General features: G+C 40.0%; 2 protein-coding genes across 2 annotated transcripts; both read left to right on the forward strand.

Annotated features, from left to right (window-relative positions):
* Positions 1-706: 706 nt before the first annotated feature.
* Positions 707-3,795, forward strand: ccdc28a (coiled-coil domain containing 28A). The gene is made up of 6 exons (XM_026363876.1): positions 707-845; positions 1,067-1,256; positions 1,363-1,538; positions 1,652-1,806; positions 2,142-2,164; positions 2,336-3,795. Exons 2-6 carry the CDS (start codon positions 1,084-1,086, stop codon positions 2,388-2,390), a joined length of 582 nt encoding a protein of 193 aa, XP_026219661.1. The 5' UTR covers positions 707-845; positions 1,067-1,083; the 3' UTR covers positions 2,391-3,795.
* A 119-nt stretch (positions 3,796-3,914) lies between these two features.
* Positions 3,915-12,667, forward strand: LOC113164535 (epithelial cell-transforming sequence 2 oncogene-like). The gene is made up of 21 exons (XM_026363875.1): positions 3,915-4,497; positions 5,378-5,490; positions 5,642-5,804; positions 5,900-6,155; positions 6,302-6,503; positions 6,745-6,880; positions 7,033-7,198; positions 8,281-8,409; positions 8,532-8,624; positions 8,820-9,026; positions 9,140-9,243; positions 9,348-9,491; positions 9,568-9,654; positions 9,862-9,971; positions 10,062-10,209; positions 10,427-10,500; positions 10,635-10,791; positions 10,902-10,967; positions 11,067-11,155; positions 11,350-11,522; positions 11,642-12,667. The coding sequence occupies exons 1-21, from the start codon at positions 4,366-4,368 to the stop codon at positions 11,773-11,775; spliced, it is 2,883 nt and encodes a 960-aa protein (XP_026219660.1). The 5' UTR covers positions 3,915-4,365; the 3' UTR covers positions 11,776-12,667.
* The last annotated feature ends 2,454 nt before the right edge of the window (positions 12,668-15,121 follow it).

Below are 15,121 nucleotides of genomic sequence, written 5' to 3' on the forward strand. Positions count from 1 at the left end.
CCCACAAACCACGTGGGCTACATCCCACTTTAGATATTACGTCTCTACTGTCCAGAAATATGGCAGGAGTTTATTAAACGACCTAAACCCTGACATATGAGAGTGGAGCCCAGGACGCAGAGACACAGTCTTACACACCTCTCTGCAGTTATCTTTGACCAGGATATCTCCTTTACTTCATACATGAAAGAAATATCTAGAAATGCCTTTTTCCTCCAGAGAAATATTGATAAAATTAGGAGCATCCTGTCTCAAAGTGATGCTGAAAAACGAGCCCATGCATTTGTTACTTCCAGACCGGATTATTGTAATTCACTATTGATATTATGCTTAAACTGCTTAAAAAGCCTCCAGCTAATATAAAATGGTGCGACCAGATTTCTGACTGGAAGAGAGATCATATTTCTCCTACATTAGCTTATCTTCATTGGCTCCCGGTAAAATCCACAATTTAATTTAAAACACTTCTCCAAACATATAAAGCACATAATAATCAAGCTCTATCTTGACTTAAAGACCTCATAGTTCCATATTTTCCAAGCAATATCAATCAAGCATCAGAATCAATAATAGTCATTAAATGTTGTAATTTAATTACAACATTTAATCCCTATTAAATCAAACACTGTAATTTCATAAGTGACGTAGTAGAACAGATGTACTTTGTCCCTCGTTGGCTCCGGTTGTGTCTTTACCAAAACAGGAAGTTTTCTCTCTGTAGGAGTTTGTTTGCAGGCTAGCTAAGTAGCTTGCTGGTTTCATAGGGAAATTGTCATGGTTTTGTCAATATTTTAAGCTTGTGGACCACCTGTCGGGGTTACGGGGAACATAGGATTTGCTGAGCTGTAAGTTTGAGTAAATATGTTTATCGGCTTATGTTTGTAGTTTTTAACTTTGGTGGATACTTCGAAATATGAAGATTAGCCGACTAGCTAGCAGAGGGAGCTAACGACAGCGTTATCACGAAACAACTTCATAGCTGTCAGGATGTCTCTGCGTGAGTAGCTGTTGGTTTGGCTGCTGTGGTTGGTGTCATGTTTTTCTGCTTTACTCTCTAACTAACCAGCACCGTAACATGACGTTATGGAGGAGCGAAAGCTAAAGAGAAAAAACCCCAGGAGCTCCACCAACACGGCGGCTCCGACCGGTGGCTCTGGCCGGAAGAACAGCGGCTCCTCCGGGGGACGGCACCTCGGCTACAGCCACAACACGGGGACTCACTCCAGCCAAAAGGGCAAGAGTAGGAGGCAGCAAACGTACAAACACAGCTTTTTATCTAATGTCTTTAAGTATTTGAGAGTGATCGGCGGAACTGAACACTAATATCTGGTGATTTTACTATATTTTGCTTTCATTTTCTAGGGGAGATAAACCCAGGTATAAGCTGGGTTTGGGTGGGAAAGCAAATCAGAACCAGGGCCAGGCAGCTCCCATCGTCCAGCACTCCTTCCTCACTGATGTTTCAGATGTGCAAGAGATGGAGAACGGCCTGCTCAGTCTCCTCAATGACTTCCACTCAGGGAAACTACAAGCATTTGGTAATTTAGACTTCACCAAAACACAGCTTTCAAGACAAATGCTAATTTCTTTTAATTGTGTGGTTGAATCACCCCCTGTTGTGTGTTTAGTAAACATGTTTTCTTTGTCTTAGGCAATGAGTGCTCCATCGACCAGATGGAGCATGTGAGAGAGATGCAGGAGAAGCTGGCCCGTTTGCACTTTGACCTGTATGGTGAAGTAGATGAAATGCCAGAAGACCAGAGGAAAACGGCCTGTGACACCAACATGGACAAGTTACTTCTTAATGTAAGACTGTAGTATTTGTAGAATGAACTGTTTTAACTTTATCCTTTTACCAATGAGACAATATGGCTGAGTATTCACTGAAAACTACAGCTCTGCAGTAGAACATTGTGTGATACGGCATGTTAAGCTCATTACATCATGCCGTTCTGGACAAAGCTGTTCAGTAATGTGATGTGTAGTGTAGCTAGTTGGGATTTAGCTTATTCTCTTTGTATATGTTCTTTCTTTCACTCTTTACTTGGCTGTGTGATATCTAACTGAATAAAGTGATTTTAAAATGACCAAACAGACTATTAACATCTTTAATGAGATCAAATTTTTCTTTTTCTTCACAGCTTGAGGAACTGAGTTCTTCCATGTATCCTTTTGATATTTGTCATTCACCAGTCTTTAGGCATCTTATTATTATTGTATTGTGTTTTTTTAAAGAGCGTAAAAAATAAAACGTCTTTCTGTTCCTATGTGACCAGCTTGGTCTTGTTTAGATCTTCTAACTTGTGTGTATTTTTACTTGACTCTGCACCTACAGTCAGAAACTGAACCTTGCCGACACCCAAGAGGCCCCAAAGACTGCCAACATGTGATTTTTACCTTCTCTTCTCGACCTCATTTGTCAGCTTTTTGTTTTATACCACTTAAAGAGAGGGCAATGGATAAGATGGAGTTGAAGCAAGATTGTAGGTTCTATTTCCCTGAAGTATTATGACAGAAATCACCACAAAACTGTTCATCAGTGTTCCCTGTCTGCACAGGGTGAGGAATGTCCTGTAAGATGCCCTGAAAGGGATGAACCAACAGATGTATTGTTCACCGCTGACGGTATATCGTGTATAGAGTAAGTGCTGAATACAGTGGCTTATATAGTAGTAATAGTAGCAAACAGCTCTAATCTTACTAGAATAAGCAGGAAGATGATAATAATTAACTTGCTGAGGAATGACTGGATTCCCCCAGCTCTTCTATCAGAAGAAATCAGATACAGAATATTGTCGTTTCTCTTTAAGCTAGAATATAAGATACAGAGAAGATCTTGAACAGTCTGACCTGCAGTACGGTTCAGTTTAAAGCTTATCCTGGGTACAGTGTTTAAAGTCAAGGTATAGTTGGTTCACTCTTTACGCAGTACAATGCTAACCAAAGTGATATTAATATAAAGCACTCACATTGTTTTGTCCTTTAAAGAACAGCTTCAGTGTTTGTTTTTTTTCAGCTGTGTTTGCAGCTGAAAAACTGTTGGCAAACTTGTTCATTTTGCAGTTTTCCCACACGTACAACACAGTGTAACTCACTCTGTTGTACTTCTTCTTATCTGTTGTCACATGTCTATAATATGACAAACTAAGGACCCAGAGCTACATGAATCAAAATATGGATACAGAAACATATTAAGAGTTGATTCTCAGTATACAGTATAACTTTAAACTCAACTTTAGACGTCATAGTAATAGCCTGATACCAATCTAAAAGTATGGTAAATCAGTTCAAATGTATCACAGCTAGCAATGCATCACTTTGTGATGTGCTTATCATTTCTTGCACATGTGAATGGCCTGATATCTCTACCAACACATTATTGAGTGTTGGATATATTTGCACATATCCATGCAAAATAAAAATAGAAAAGAAAACGCTCTGCACATTATCACTGGTGTGTTGCTTTGACACCGAAATAGATTACTGAGTAATCCAAATGTTGACATCACAACCATGCCTTAATTTTTTAATTTAACTATTTTTGCCTTATTGGTTTTAACCATAGACTGCGACTTCCATCGAACATGTAGATTTTAGGTTTGGATTCTGTGTTTTAAGATGATATAATCATTTGATGCTGCTTTGATTGTGCTATATTCTACTTCATTTTGTCAGTTCTTATTTTAACAAGTTGTTGTTGGGAGACATGGGATTGTTTTATTCTTTTGAAATGTTTTAACTGGTGATTTTATTTTTATTGACTTATTAATAAATGTGTCGTCTGACTTTACTGGCTACACGCTTTAAAATGAATTTAAACTACTTTGGATTGCCTTGCTTCAGTTATTTGTATGTTGCTGTAATGTCTGTGTATAATATGTATGTGTGTGTGAGTGGTATTTTGATTGTTTGGGGTGTGGGTTAAAATATCTTATTGTAAAAAATAATCTGTTTTGTTCTGTTAATTGTGTTATAATAGTTTTAATACATTGTTATTAAGGGACAGGTGAAGGTGGCTCAGATGCCTTTAGTTATCCACAAATCATATCCCCTTATAAATTAGAAATTCACTTTTATAACAGTTTGACAGCTACAAGAACTCACAGGTGTGGACAAATCTAAGCTGAAAGTATGGTATGGTACACTTTTATTTACGCTGACAACCTTTCATGATCTCAGGCCTGAACGCGGCTCGTTACTTATTCGTGTGGAGGAATGCGCTCATCCTTTGTTGATGCGTCTCTAAGGTTACTGCAGCTCAGTGAAATCCTCCTACGGGACGTTTCCGCAGTCCTGAAATAAATCTCACTTAAAACAGAAGCTGAAGCGTTTTCTCAAAGGGAGTTTTTGTCCAGAGTGAAATAGATGGAGACGAGGCTGAAGTCGAGTCTCCACTCGGTGAAGCGGTGGCAGCTCCGCGGATCAGACTATGAACCGCGCTCCGACACCTGCTTCAGCACCTGGACCCCTCTGAACAACAGGACCAGCAACCTGCAGGTCAGAGAACCAGACCACAGAAACCTTTAGTGATTCTTACTTTTATTCTTGATGGAGGACCACCAGGTGGCAGACAGGACCAGTGACCGACACCACATGTATTGAGAAATCCCGTCTAACACAACTTTATGTTGCTATTCTATATATTTTAAAATCAACATTTTTATCTTAATTGTTGTTGCATTAAGAGTTTTAACGTATCATAATTACACGATAGGCACTATTTTTAATTCAGCTTCGGTTAATTGGGACATTTACAACAGTCCCTCTCTGTAGTCGTGTTTTACTACTGAACCCACCTGCTGCACTTGAAGGTTTTGCAAGACGCTTAACCTGCATCCAATGTTATCCAGGCCTGATGATAAACATGTCCTGTTTGATGTGAGTGAACAGAGAAATTAAGTTAGACATTACATGTAAAGTGAGGGCCTGTTTATTCTAGTAACATTCACTTTCCTATATTATTAGTGTGAATAATAGGACCCAAGACTTAAATTGGCTTCTGAGAAATAAATACGTTGTTGTTAAATCAACATAACATGAAGCAGGTAATTTAGAACAGCTATTTACTGAATTTTGAAACTTTTTCATTTAACTTGTTTTTTTTTTTTTTTCTACACAGCCTAGATGTATTTGAAAAGTAAAGACCTGGCCCAGTTTTTGTATTAATAGTCCCCACAGACTGACTATTTTCAGCTGTTATCACACTGTTAGTTTTAATGCTTTTACTTCTAATATGTATCTGGACTTTTACCAGTACAGCGGTTTTCATCAGTGCTTTGGAAGCCAGTTTGTAACTTTTGGCAGCGAAGCCATGATGTTATGCAGTGAGATGGACCTTCCATGATTGTCTAAAGTTTCTTTCCCTCTTTACTCCCAGTTATATGAGGAGAGGATGAACCTTGTCTTCCACTGGTTTGATCTGTGGTCTGACAAGCAGAGAAAACACTTTCTACAGTCTCTGCTCACACGCTGCACCAATTCACAGCTCAAGTAAGGTCTTTTCTACCACTCTGTAAATTAAAGTATTAATCTGCACACCTTCAGACCTCTTTTCATTAAATGCTCTTTATTGCCTTCGTTCTCAGCTTGTTTTGTAACAGATTTAAAGGGTTTAAAATGAAACTTTTCTTAATCTGAGCAGGTTCTGTAGGGATTTGCTGAACGAGACCGTTCCTGTGACTAGAGTGGACTTCACTGTGGTACTGCCTCGGTTTCTATCCCTGTATGTGATGTCATTTCTCACCCCTCGTGACCTCTGCAACGCTGCCCAAGTCAGCTGGCACTGGAGGATCCTGGCTGAGCAGGTGAAATCCCCATAGAAAGAGATATTTGAGTAAGTTGTGGGCCGGTGATCAGACCTTTATACAAAGATGAAACTGTGTTCTGCTACCACACACAGGACTGTCTCTGGGCCGGCCGGTGCATCAGACGAGGCTGGTTCCTTCCCTACACTCCGGCAGAGAAAGAGTTTGGAGCGTGGAAGACCCACTATGTTTCCTGTGTCTCCACGCTGGACTGGCTCACTCCCCGAGAGGCGGCTGAGCAGTATGGGACCCTCAACCAACAAAACACACGGACTACAGAGGAGGAGGAAGAGAAGCGGAAGGAGAGGAGGATCAGGCAGATGATCAGAGACAAACTTCAGGAGGAGAAGAGTGAGTGGAAAGACTTGATATATATCTTTTTTAGCTATACTGCACCTCACCACCTCCCTCTCCTGATCTACTAACCAGAAACGGATACCATTTATGCTGGATTGTTCCCTATCAGTGACCAGTACTTATATTTGTTGTATTTGCAGGTCTGTCTATGAGAACGAGGAGAGCCTGGGGCAGCTACTCAAAACCAGAAGTGGTCAGAGGCGGCAGTACGCAAACAGGAAGGACCAGTGCTGGGAAAACATTAAGCTCTTGGTCGTCAAGCCTGTGTCTCAGCCTGGACAAACAACAGTCCATGACTGTAGCTGAGTGCGTGGAAAGAGTCCAGGCCTCCAGTTCATTCAGGTGATTGTCCACAACTGATATTTTTAAGGTTAAACAGAAGCTGTTAGAAACAGGTCAAATATGTTTTCATTTTGATTTGTAAAACCAAAACTGCAGTCAGATACAGTCCTAACACAGTAAATTAAATCTGTAGCTTTCTTATTCAAATTAAGATTAAAACAAACAAAACATTTTGATTGACTCCAGAATTCAACAATGATTAAAAACTGGCCCTCTTCTAAACCTCTTCTTTTTTGTTAAGGGAAAGACTAAACAAAGCCAGTGGAGCTCTGTCCTCCTTCATCTACAGACCCGCACCACAGCACAGAGTCTCACCCATTCACCACACTGGTCCTGCCCTCTTGTTGCTGATATCCAACAGGATTCCTGCTTATGAGGTAAGATTAAGATATAGGAATCTTATCAAATCGTTATCGTCATCCCAGTCAACCATAGAAGACGATACAAAGAAAGAAAAGACTGGATGTGGGGGGATAAACGTTTAAAAACTGCATTGGGAAGATAAAATATCTCTCTCCTGTCTTTGCAGCTGGTGCTGAGTGGTGTGATAGCAGGCGTGATTGTGGTTCTCTATGACCACAGAGGGACTCTTTCAGCACTCCTAACCCAGGTGAAGGGGGCTATGTCTGGGCAGAGCATTCAGAGGCTGGGCCTGCTAGCTCCAGGAGGAACAGAGGAAGTTCAGCTACTTCACAGTGAGAATTAATAATCCTGTGTATCGGGGTTAGTTTGAGAACAAATGGATCCTACAGTGATAGAAGTGAATCTCTCTGAAGCACATCTGCTAAAACCATTTCATGGCTTATTTGACTATGATAGTGCATGTCTGTGGTTTTCCTCATTCCTTGGCTAAGAGTTGGCTGAATTGTCATAAATCTTAAATCAATTTTACATTATTTGTGGACTTTTAGAACCTAGCCGTGTTGACTCTATTGATTTAAAGACTGTGATAACAGAATTTAATTACAGAGTCCCTTAAATGAAAAACACTGTCCGTCCAAAAAAAGTCACACACTCTAATATTTCCTTGGACCACCTTTAGCTTGACCTGTATTCACCATGGCATTGTTTCAATAAGCTTTTGCAATGTCACAACATTTATTCCCGTCCAGAGTTGCACAAGTCTTCTCCATCACATCCCAATCCATGTGTGAAAATTATGTGTCCTGCCTCCTGAACAACTGGGTGAATCCTGACATTGTCATCTTAGAAAAGGAAAAATCCACTAATGGAATAACCTGGTTATTCATTCAGTTAGTCAGCTAACCCCATACTTTGGACCCATAACACTGCTGAACCTAGACCTGACCCACTGCAGCAACCCCAGATCATAGCACTGCCCCCACAGGCTTGTACGGTAGGCACTAGGCATGATGGGTGCATCACTTCACCCGCGTCTCTTCTTACCCTGATGCTCCCATCACTCTGGAACAGGTTAAATCTGGACTCATCAGACCACATGACCTTCTTCTGTTGCTCCAGAGTCCAATCTTTATGCTGCCTGGAAAATTGAAGCCTCCACGACCCCAGGATGTGTCTCACGACATGGTTGTTTAAGAAATGAGACTCAGTGTATGTTTTCGAACATGTGCTGATTCCATGCATTAGAACAAACACTTAAAGCTTGATTATGTAAAGTAGAAATTTAACATCCTGCAGGGTGAAGAGTTTCTTCTTCTTCGTAATTCTCAAAATTAGTAACCTTATATTCAGATTTCTATTTTAGTTATTTATTTTCAGTTTAATAATCCACATTGCTTTACTTTTACTTCTCCAGGAAGTAGCCTTTCAGAGAGGACTCTCCTCACCCCTGAACATAGAGAATTTTGGGAAACGCTGTGTGGCTGGGTGGTACCAGCTGAGGAAGGAGGAGGGATTGACATCTTCTGCCCGCTGGCTACGTCTGGTAGATAGACACTGTTAGAGCACACACACACACTTCTCTGTCATCTGTTTCTCTTAATTGTTTCTGCTGCTGTCTCACTAATTTCCACTCAGTGCCTTTTCTTTCATCTGCCTCTCACACAGTGTCGGGAGTGACTCTCGTCCAGAATCTCTCTACTCTGACTGGTCTGGAGGTTCGGACTCCGATGGGTTTAGCAACTGGTGGTTTCCAGAGCAGTGAGTCACTCATGCATAAGGCTTTGTTCAGCTCTGACACGTCAACTGAAAAATATTGGAATATGCTCTTTGTCCCCTCAAAACTAGCACAGACAGGCCGAGATTTTATTCCATTAATTGTCAGTATTGTTTCTATAATTGCAGTTTAGTATATTTACATTCACTAATTACGTTGGCACATTTTCCTGCCACTAGTCCTGAGTGAGTGGTCTGATGGCCGTGTGTCGACTGGGCTATCGAACCAGGAGCCAGCAGCCCCAGCGCTCCAGTATATGTTTGAGAATGTCTTGCTGGACTGGTGCAGACAAGCCCAGTGGATGGAAGAAGCTCTGCGGGACCTGAGGGGCCGCTTGGGGTCACAGCTACAGCGTGTCAGCCTCCAAGCTAGGGGCCGAGCTTTAGGTGGGTTTTGCATCCATATATTTAAACCTACAGCCAAAGCAAATCTAAAACCATATTTAGATGCCTACCCTGCCTCCCTTTAAACTCTGAACAACCTGTTTATATATTTATAGGTCATTTCCTACGTGAGAAGATCTGCCTTGAGGAGCTTCCTGTGTCCAAAGATCTAAGTGAAGCTTTGGTTGAAGGAATTACTGCTCTCAGCAGACAGGAAGAGGTGAGGATGACTGCAGAGAACGTTCTGTAATACACAGTTAACATAAAACCCTGTCCAGAAAGGCATCGTATCGATCAGAGTATTTCATTTCTTTCCTTCTTTAGACCAGACCTTTAGAGTTTCTTGTCGCCTTCCTGACAAAATGGATGGAGAAAGGAGGAAGTGAAAGTTCTTTAGAGGAGAAGAGCAGAAACGAAGCAGATGACAGCTCACGGAGATGCTCCAGTCTGATAGCTAAGCTACCACAGGTTTGTATAAGTTGAACTTGTGAAAACATGGAGGGACCAAACTATTTATAACTGTTGTCTTTCTTTCTGTCTGCAGACAGTGTTAGATTGGAGAGGGGCAGTTGCAAGAGACCTGCACCACAGCGAGTGTTTGTATTTGGGAAGTCTGAGTGCTGTGCTGAAGGTACAGCCTCAATTTATTTACCTTTACAGCAAAACAAAAAGATCAGCTCTCTTTGATTCAATGTAGTTTAATTATTACATGTTTGGACCCAAGTGAAAAAAATATACTTAATTATATTATTAATTATACTGTATTTCATACATTTTAATAATATAATAAAGAAAACCAAATGATTTAAGTGATACATGCCCCTCCTCTCTGCTGAAGGTGTATCAGGAGCCTCTTACAGCAGCAATGAACTCCAACAGAGCAATTCTCAGCTACGCTGACATCCAGATTATTTTCAGCCCTGTTACACAAATACTGGAGCTCAACAGGTACACACACGCGCACACAAACATTTGTATGATGTTGTCTCGATTGTGTCCTCCTTCGTGGGCATGATACTGTAGGTGTGTTTGTCGCAGCGTGTTTCAGGTCGACTTACAGTCCAGGCTGCAGCAGTGGAGTGCAGAGCAGTGTGTTGGAGATGTGTTTGTAAAAATGTGCTCAAGTCTCAGAGTCTACACTAACTACCTCAATAACTACCCCACTGCTCTTCGTACCATTGACAAGGTAAAGTCAACAATGTGTTTTGTAATGCATTTATACTAGAGTTACCTTAGGATAACTCAGTATTGTGAAACGCAATTCGTTTCTGTCTGACACAACACTGTTGATGGCTTATTGATCACTGTGTATTGGCCTTAAATGTTGCTTCCTGTCCACAAGAAAACAATCGATATACAATATCTAGATAGTCACATTTGACGTGTGTTTGTGTGTGTGTCAGTGCAGGGAGATAAAGCCTACCTTCAGGGCTTTTCTGAAGACAGTAGACCGAACTCTTGCAACACACATGCTGAGGTAAACTGCAGAACTGTACAATCTCAAACGTACAGTATTTAACTTTTCCAGTATTTCTTTGTTTAAGCAAAGGAATTAGAATACGCTGTACAGCATAAACCAGTCAAACTGTAAACCTTGCATGCTTTGTTCAGCCTACAGGAGCTGCTGCTGTGTCCAGTTCTGAGGATACAGCAGTATGTGACTCTGCTTCAGGCTCTGTCTCTGCACACACACCCAGGGCACCCTGACCACACACACTTGTCCTCTGCCCTGAACACTATGCTACACTACAGAGAATTCACTGACAAGGTACAAAACCCACACAGAGCACGGTCAGTGCTACTGTGGCATTTCTTAAACAGTAGAATTTATGTACTTATATTCACACTTATATAAACACACGTTTTGCTCTGTTTCAGTTAAAGCGTAACTCAGAGAGAGAAACACTGATGGAGGAAACACAGCAGATGATCCAAGGCTGTCCAGTAAGAACACACACTTTCACACTGTTCAGCACCTTTGATATAACCATGGCACTGTATTTCAATGAGTGAGTGAGTGTGTTGTGTCTCGCGTGTGTGAAGAACCTCAGTGAAGGAAACAGACAGCTGATAATAACACAGGATGCTGCTTTGCTCAGGAGTCCTGATGAACAGATTCCAGACTCTCTCAGGTAAAAACGCAATTTATTGCTGCATTATTCTTGTTTTCAGTGATCAATTCTGTTATGTCTAGAAATTGTATTTGAATAATTCCATTAGCATAATTTACATGGTATGGACTGTACATGGGAAATTATTGCATCTATTAAATGCAAGCTGTATAATTAATATTATTATAATCAGCGTTCTGTGTTTGTGTGTTTAGGACTTTTGAGCATGTGTCTGATGTGGGCCTCTTCCTCTTTAATGATGCTTTGGTTTTGACACGGCGAAATGTGCATCACACACCTTTCACATTAACTCACCGAAGCACACACACTTTCCTGGCCTCTGTGGCTCTCACCAGCCTGGCTGTCAGAGAGATCACACACACGCGCTGTGAGTTTGGACTTGTAGAGAAAGCAGATTGCAGATTTCTTGGACTCGACAGTATTTAGTATTGTATTTTGGTGAATGAATTCTCGTGGAGAGTAAAATTAATCATCCTTTTTCTGTAGATGTGTGTCATGCCTTTTTGCTGGAGGGTCCTTTTCGTTCCTGGGCCTGTGCCACAGAAAGAGGTGAGGAGAGAGATCACTTCCTGTCTCTGCTGCGTTCAACCATAGATGCTGCTCTGACAGCACATCAGTGATGGCACCGTGGCAAAACAAGAGTGAAGGTTTGGTCATCACTGTCAAAAAGAAGTCATGAAATCAATATGCAAATCAAAATATGAGGTGAAGCAGTTCACTTTGTGTTTAAATGGTGCAAATGCAAATTAATTAATTTTATAAAGCAAGGTAATCCTTATGTAATAATGAAAGTTTGAAAGTGATTTTAGTATTTCTTTACTTCTCAATTATTTACTTATAATACTTTATATTAGAAATTCTAATTATGACTAGGTAGCCTGGTGTCTGGGTAACAACATGCATCTTTACAACTAATTCACAAACAGTGTTGACGACTGTCGGTTACTGCAAATATTTAATTTACAGGTATACATATTTTTATGTATGTAATGCTTGAACAAAATAGGCTGCCAAAAAATAGTAGATTAATTTAGTTAACTATACAATAATAAACCATAAAAACAGCAAAAACGTTTTACAGTACATTTGAATAGATGTTGCTCAATAAAATGCTGTAGTTTTTTCTGTAGGTTTGAACAGTGAATCTGTTATAGTCTGTGGTTGTTTTTGTATGAGTTGTTTTAACTGGAGTACAATAGACATTTTTGTGTCAAGTACAGTACGTGTGTGTTAAACTACGACCCTGCTTTAGTTGTGGGTTTTACTTGTATCTAAATCACCCCCCTTATGAAAGTATATTGCTCCTGTTTAACTGCAGCCAGTGCTACTCTGCTGTAAATCTGAAGCACTTACTGAAGTAAATCCTAACACAGGATCCCTTTGATATCTGTATGGTCTACTTTCATCCATTTGATATGAAATACATAACATTAACAAGACAACCCCAGAATCAAAAGTAGCATTACTCTTGGACAATCATCCCTATAGTATCTAATATTAAAATAAAAGTCTCTCCTCTCGTTTTCCCCTGTGAATGTCTTATCATATTTTAAGATCTTTTCAGTGTACAAGTTCCAAAGAAACAGACACACATTTGTAGTTGTTAGTGGGACCACTAATAAGGTAACTGTGTTTGTGTTTTATTATTGACATATACAGTATCATAGTATTGCTGACATCTTTGTTACTTTCATTATTGCTCATATTCTTTAATAATCAGATCAGAGACCTTAGTCTTGTTCAAAGTATAAAAAAAATCTTTATTGATAAGCAAAAGTAACACAAATGATTTGAGATGATAACACAGAGGAGCTACATTACAACACATCAGTTATACGCTTATGTACATTATTGCCACTTATTTGAAAAAATATCTTTCATAAATGACTATTTCATAATGTGTATTTCATAATATGAACAGATAAAGTCAGCAAAGATGAATACAACTACTCACAATACAAATAAACATTAATTTAATAGAACCCTACATTAGTGTTCTACTCTTCAGCTTTTTTGAGTTTGATCACAGTGACTTTCTCACACAAATCTGTGACTGTAGAATCTACTTTCTATACATGTTTTTTGTTTTTTATACATCCTATACACATTAAACACAACACTGATACAAGAAACCTGCGGTTTGCGATCTCCAGAGCACCACAGATGAGGATTATTAATGGTGGACCATTTTCATTAGATTAAAGAACTTGACTTTTAATGCAGAACACTTACAAATCACTTACTATTGCGTTTTTTTAAACTCTGTTTAATAGCTGACCTATCTATGGAGATTTTCTTTTAGCGTAAGTGAAGCACCATCTGACACAAAACAATTAAAAACTTTTTTAAACAAAAGACAAAAAGAGTCACATGTTAAATGTCACAGTCTACGGTTCACCAGGTTTGGGTTGTTGTTGTGTGCTGCAGGTGTGTGAGTGGTCTGCTCTTTCCCACTGGTAAGATGAGTCTGTGAGGCCTGACTCTTACTCTGAAGTCCCAGGTTTGTTGCTGGACTGTTGGCCCCTTTCTGGGAGCTGTAGCCCTTCGGTTTAGGGATTCTCGTAGGTCCTGGTCGTCGGAATGCTTCTAGAGGTATCTGTGGGAAAACAGACACAAACAATGAAGTGAAATCTGACAAAGAGTCGTTTTAAAGTACACAACAAAAAAGGGGGTCACTGTATGTGTGATGCAAGATAATGAGAATGTTTTGGTTTGTTTGACAGACTGAATTGTTTCCAGTAGCTCAGTCAGGATCGGATGCACTACTAATAACGACCACTAGATGATATCAAATCCTATTTTATGCCCAGTAAAAATGTGAGATTGGGGCTTCTATGGGTAGCATTACAGAAGTGCATAATAGTATTCCAGTTGTGTTGTTTACGTCTACATGTTCTGTATATGATATGCATCTTTAGCTACAATAATGAGATCATCTGTTTTATGTCCTGTACTCCTAGCTTAGTTGGGTTTTTAAGACATAGCTGTCTTGCAAATTAACTTTTCATTGTTTTCCCCAATATAGTCCCAGTTTATCCTAAACCTAAAAACAGCTTGTTTGTTGCTTAGAAACCAGTGTTTGTCTGTTTTTGTGGCAAACAAGAAATGGAAATATCGTGGGAAACATCACATTACTCAGATTCTTAAACAACTTACTGCTCCGCTTACTGTGCAGCCACTTTTTAATCAGTGTGTTTACATGGGCAGTTACGTGCCAGAATTCTGAGGTACATCACTTTTGGATTGATGTTTGTACAGTAGAAACCATATCCTGTTTACAGCAACTATGATAAGATGTTTCCAGAGTTATGAGTAACCTCAGCAACAGCTAGTGTACATTAGTTCATTTGTTGTTTTGTTTGCTTCTTGTAAATTCATGAGCAGGATCCAGTGACTATATAAACACCTCTCACCTAAACTGATGAACTGCCATGAGCAATTGTCAGGAAAGCTTCACCTCAAAGAATCCATTTGTATTATTCTTATGAGCACTCCTCTAGCAACGCTTTGCAGCAGAGAACTGTTAAAGTTCAGGCAGGGGTGATAATTCGAGTCAGATACTGAAACTATAGCTGTGACAAACTCTGTCATCAGTCTGGTGTAGATTTCTGCAGCTGAGTAAAACGGACACTTTTCATTATTTCCATAGATTTCGTCAGATTTCAACACCGACTTTATTCCTGAGCAACACAGTGAACCCCCAGCTTCTCACTGCGACTTGAGAAAAGCGCTTGGATATCTACATGGCTTGAGGTTTTTGAGGATTAACAAAAATCTGCGGTGAACTACATCCTTAAATATTCATACAGGGTATACATTTCAGAATAAGTAAGGTCTGCGCTTCAGCAGAGCTAATGAGCCAGAAAATCTGTACAGGCTCCACGTCATGGGAGTGTTGTTGATTTTACATGGAAAGAGACCTTAATGTGCGGCTTTGTTCTCTCGTGTATCAGCGGTGCAGCAGGA

Source organism: Anabas testudineus, chromosome 2 (assembly GCF_900324465.2).
Source record: "Anabas testudineus chromosome 2, fAnaTes1.2, whole genome shotgun sequence".
Lineage (NCBI taxonomy): Eukaryota > Metazoa > Chordata > Actinopteri > Anabantiformes > Anabantidae > Anabas > Anabas testudineus.

What these genes read in the sequence shown, in the direction of transcription:
- ccdc28a (XM_026363876.1), top strand. Translation starts at nt 1,084, where the DNA reads ATGGAGGAGCGAAAGCTAAAGAGAAAAAACCCCAGGAGCTCCACCAAC. An exon ending in AAGAGTAGGAGGCAGCAAAC is followed by an intron (nt 1,257 to 1,362) that starts GTACAAACACAG and finishes TTCATTTTCTAG; the next exon opens with GGGAGATAAACCCAGGTATA. An exon ending in GAGGAACTGAGTTCTTCCAT is followed by an intron (nt 2,165 to 2,335) that starts GTATCCTTTTGA and finishes CTGCACCTACAG; the next exon opens with TCAGAAACTGAACCTTGCCG.
- LOC113164535 (XM_026363875.1), top strand. Translation starts at nt 4,366, where the DNA reads ATGGAGACGAGGCTGAAGTCGAGTCTCCACTCGGTGAAGCGGTGGCAG. An exon ending in ACAGGATTCCTGCTTATGAG is followed by an intron (nt 6,881 to 7,032) that starts GTAAGATTAAGA and finishes CTGTCTTTGCAG; the next exon opens with CTGGTGCTGAGTGGTGTGAT. An exon ending in AGCTAGGGGCCGAGCTTTAG is followed by an intron (nt 9,027 to 9,139) that starts GTGGGTTTTGCA and finishes ATATATTTATAG; the next exon opens with GTCATTTCCTACGTGAGAAG.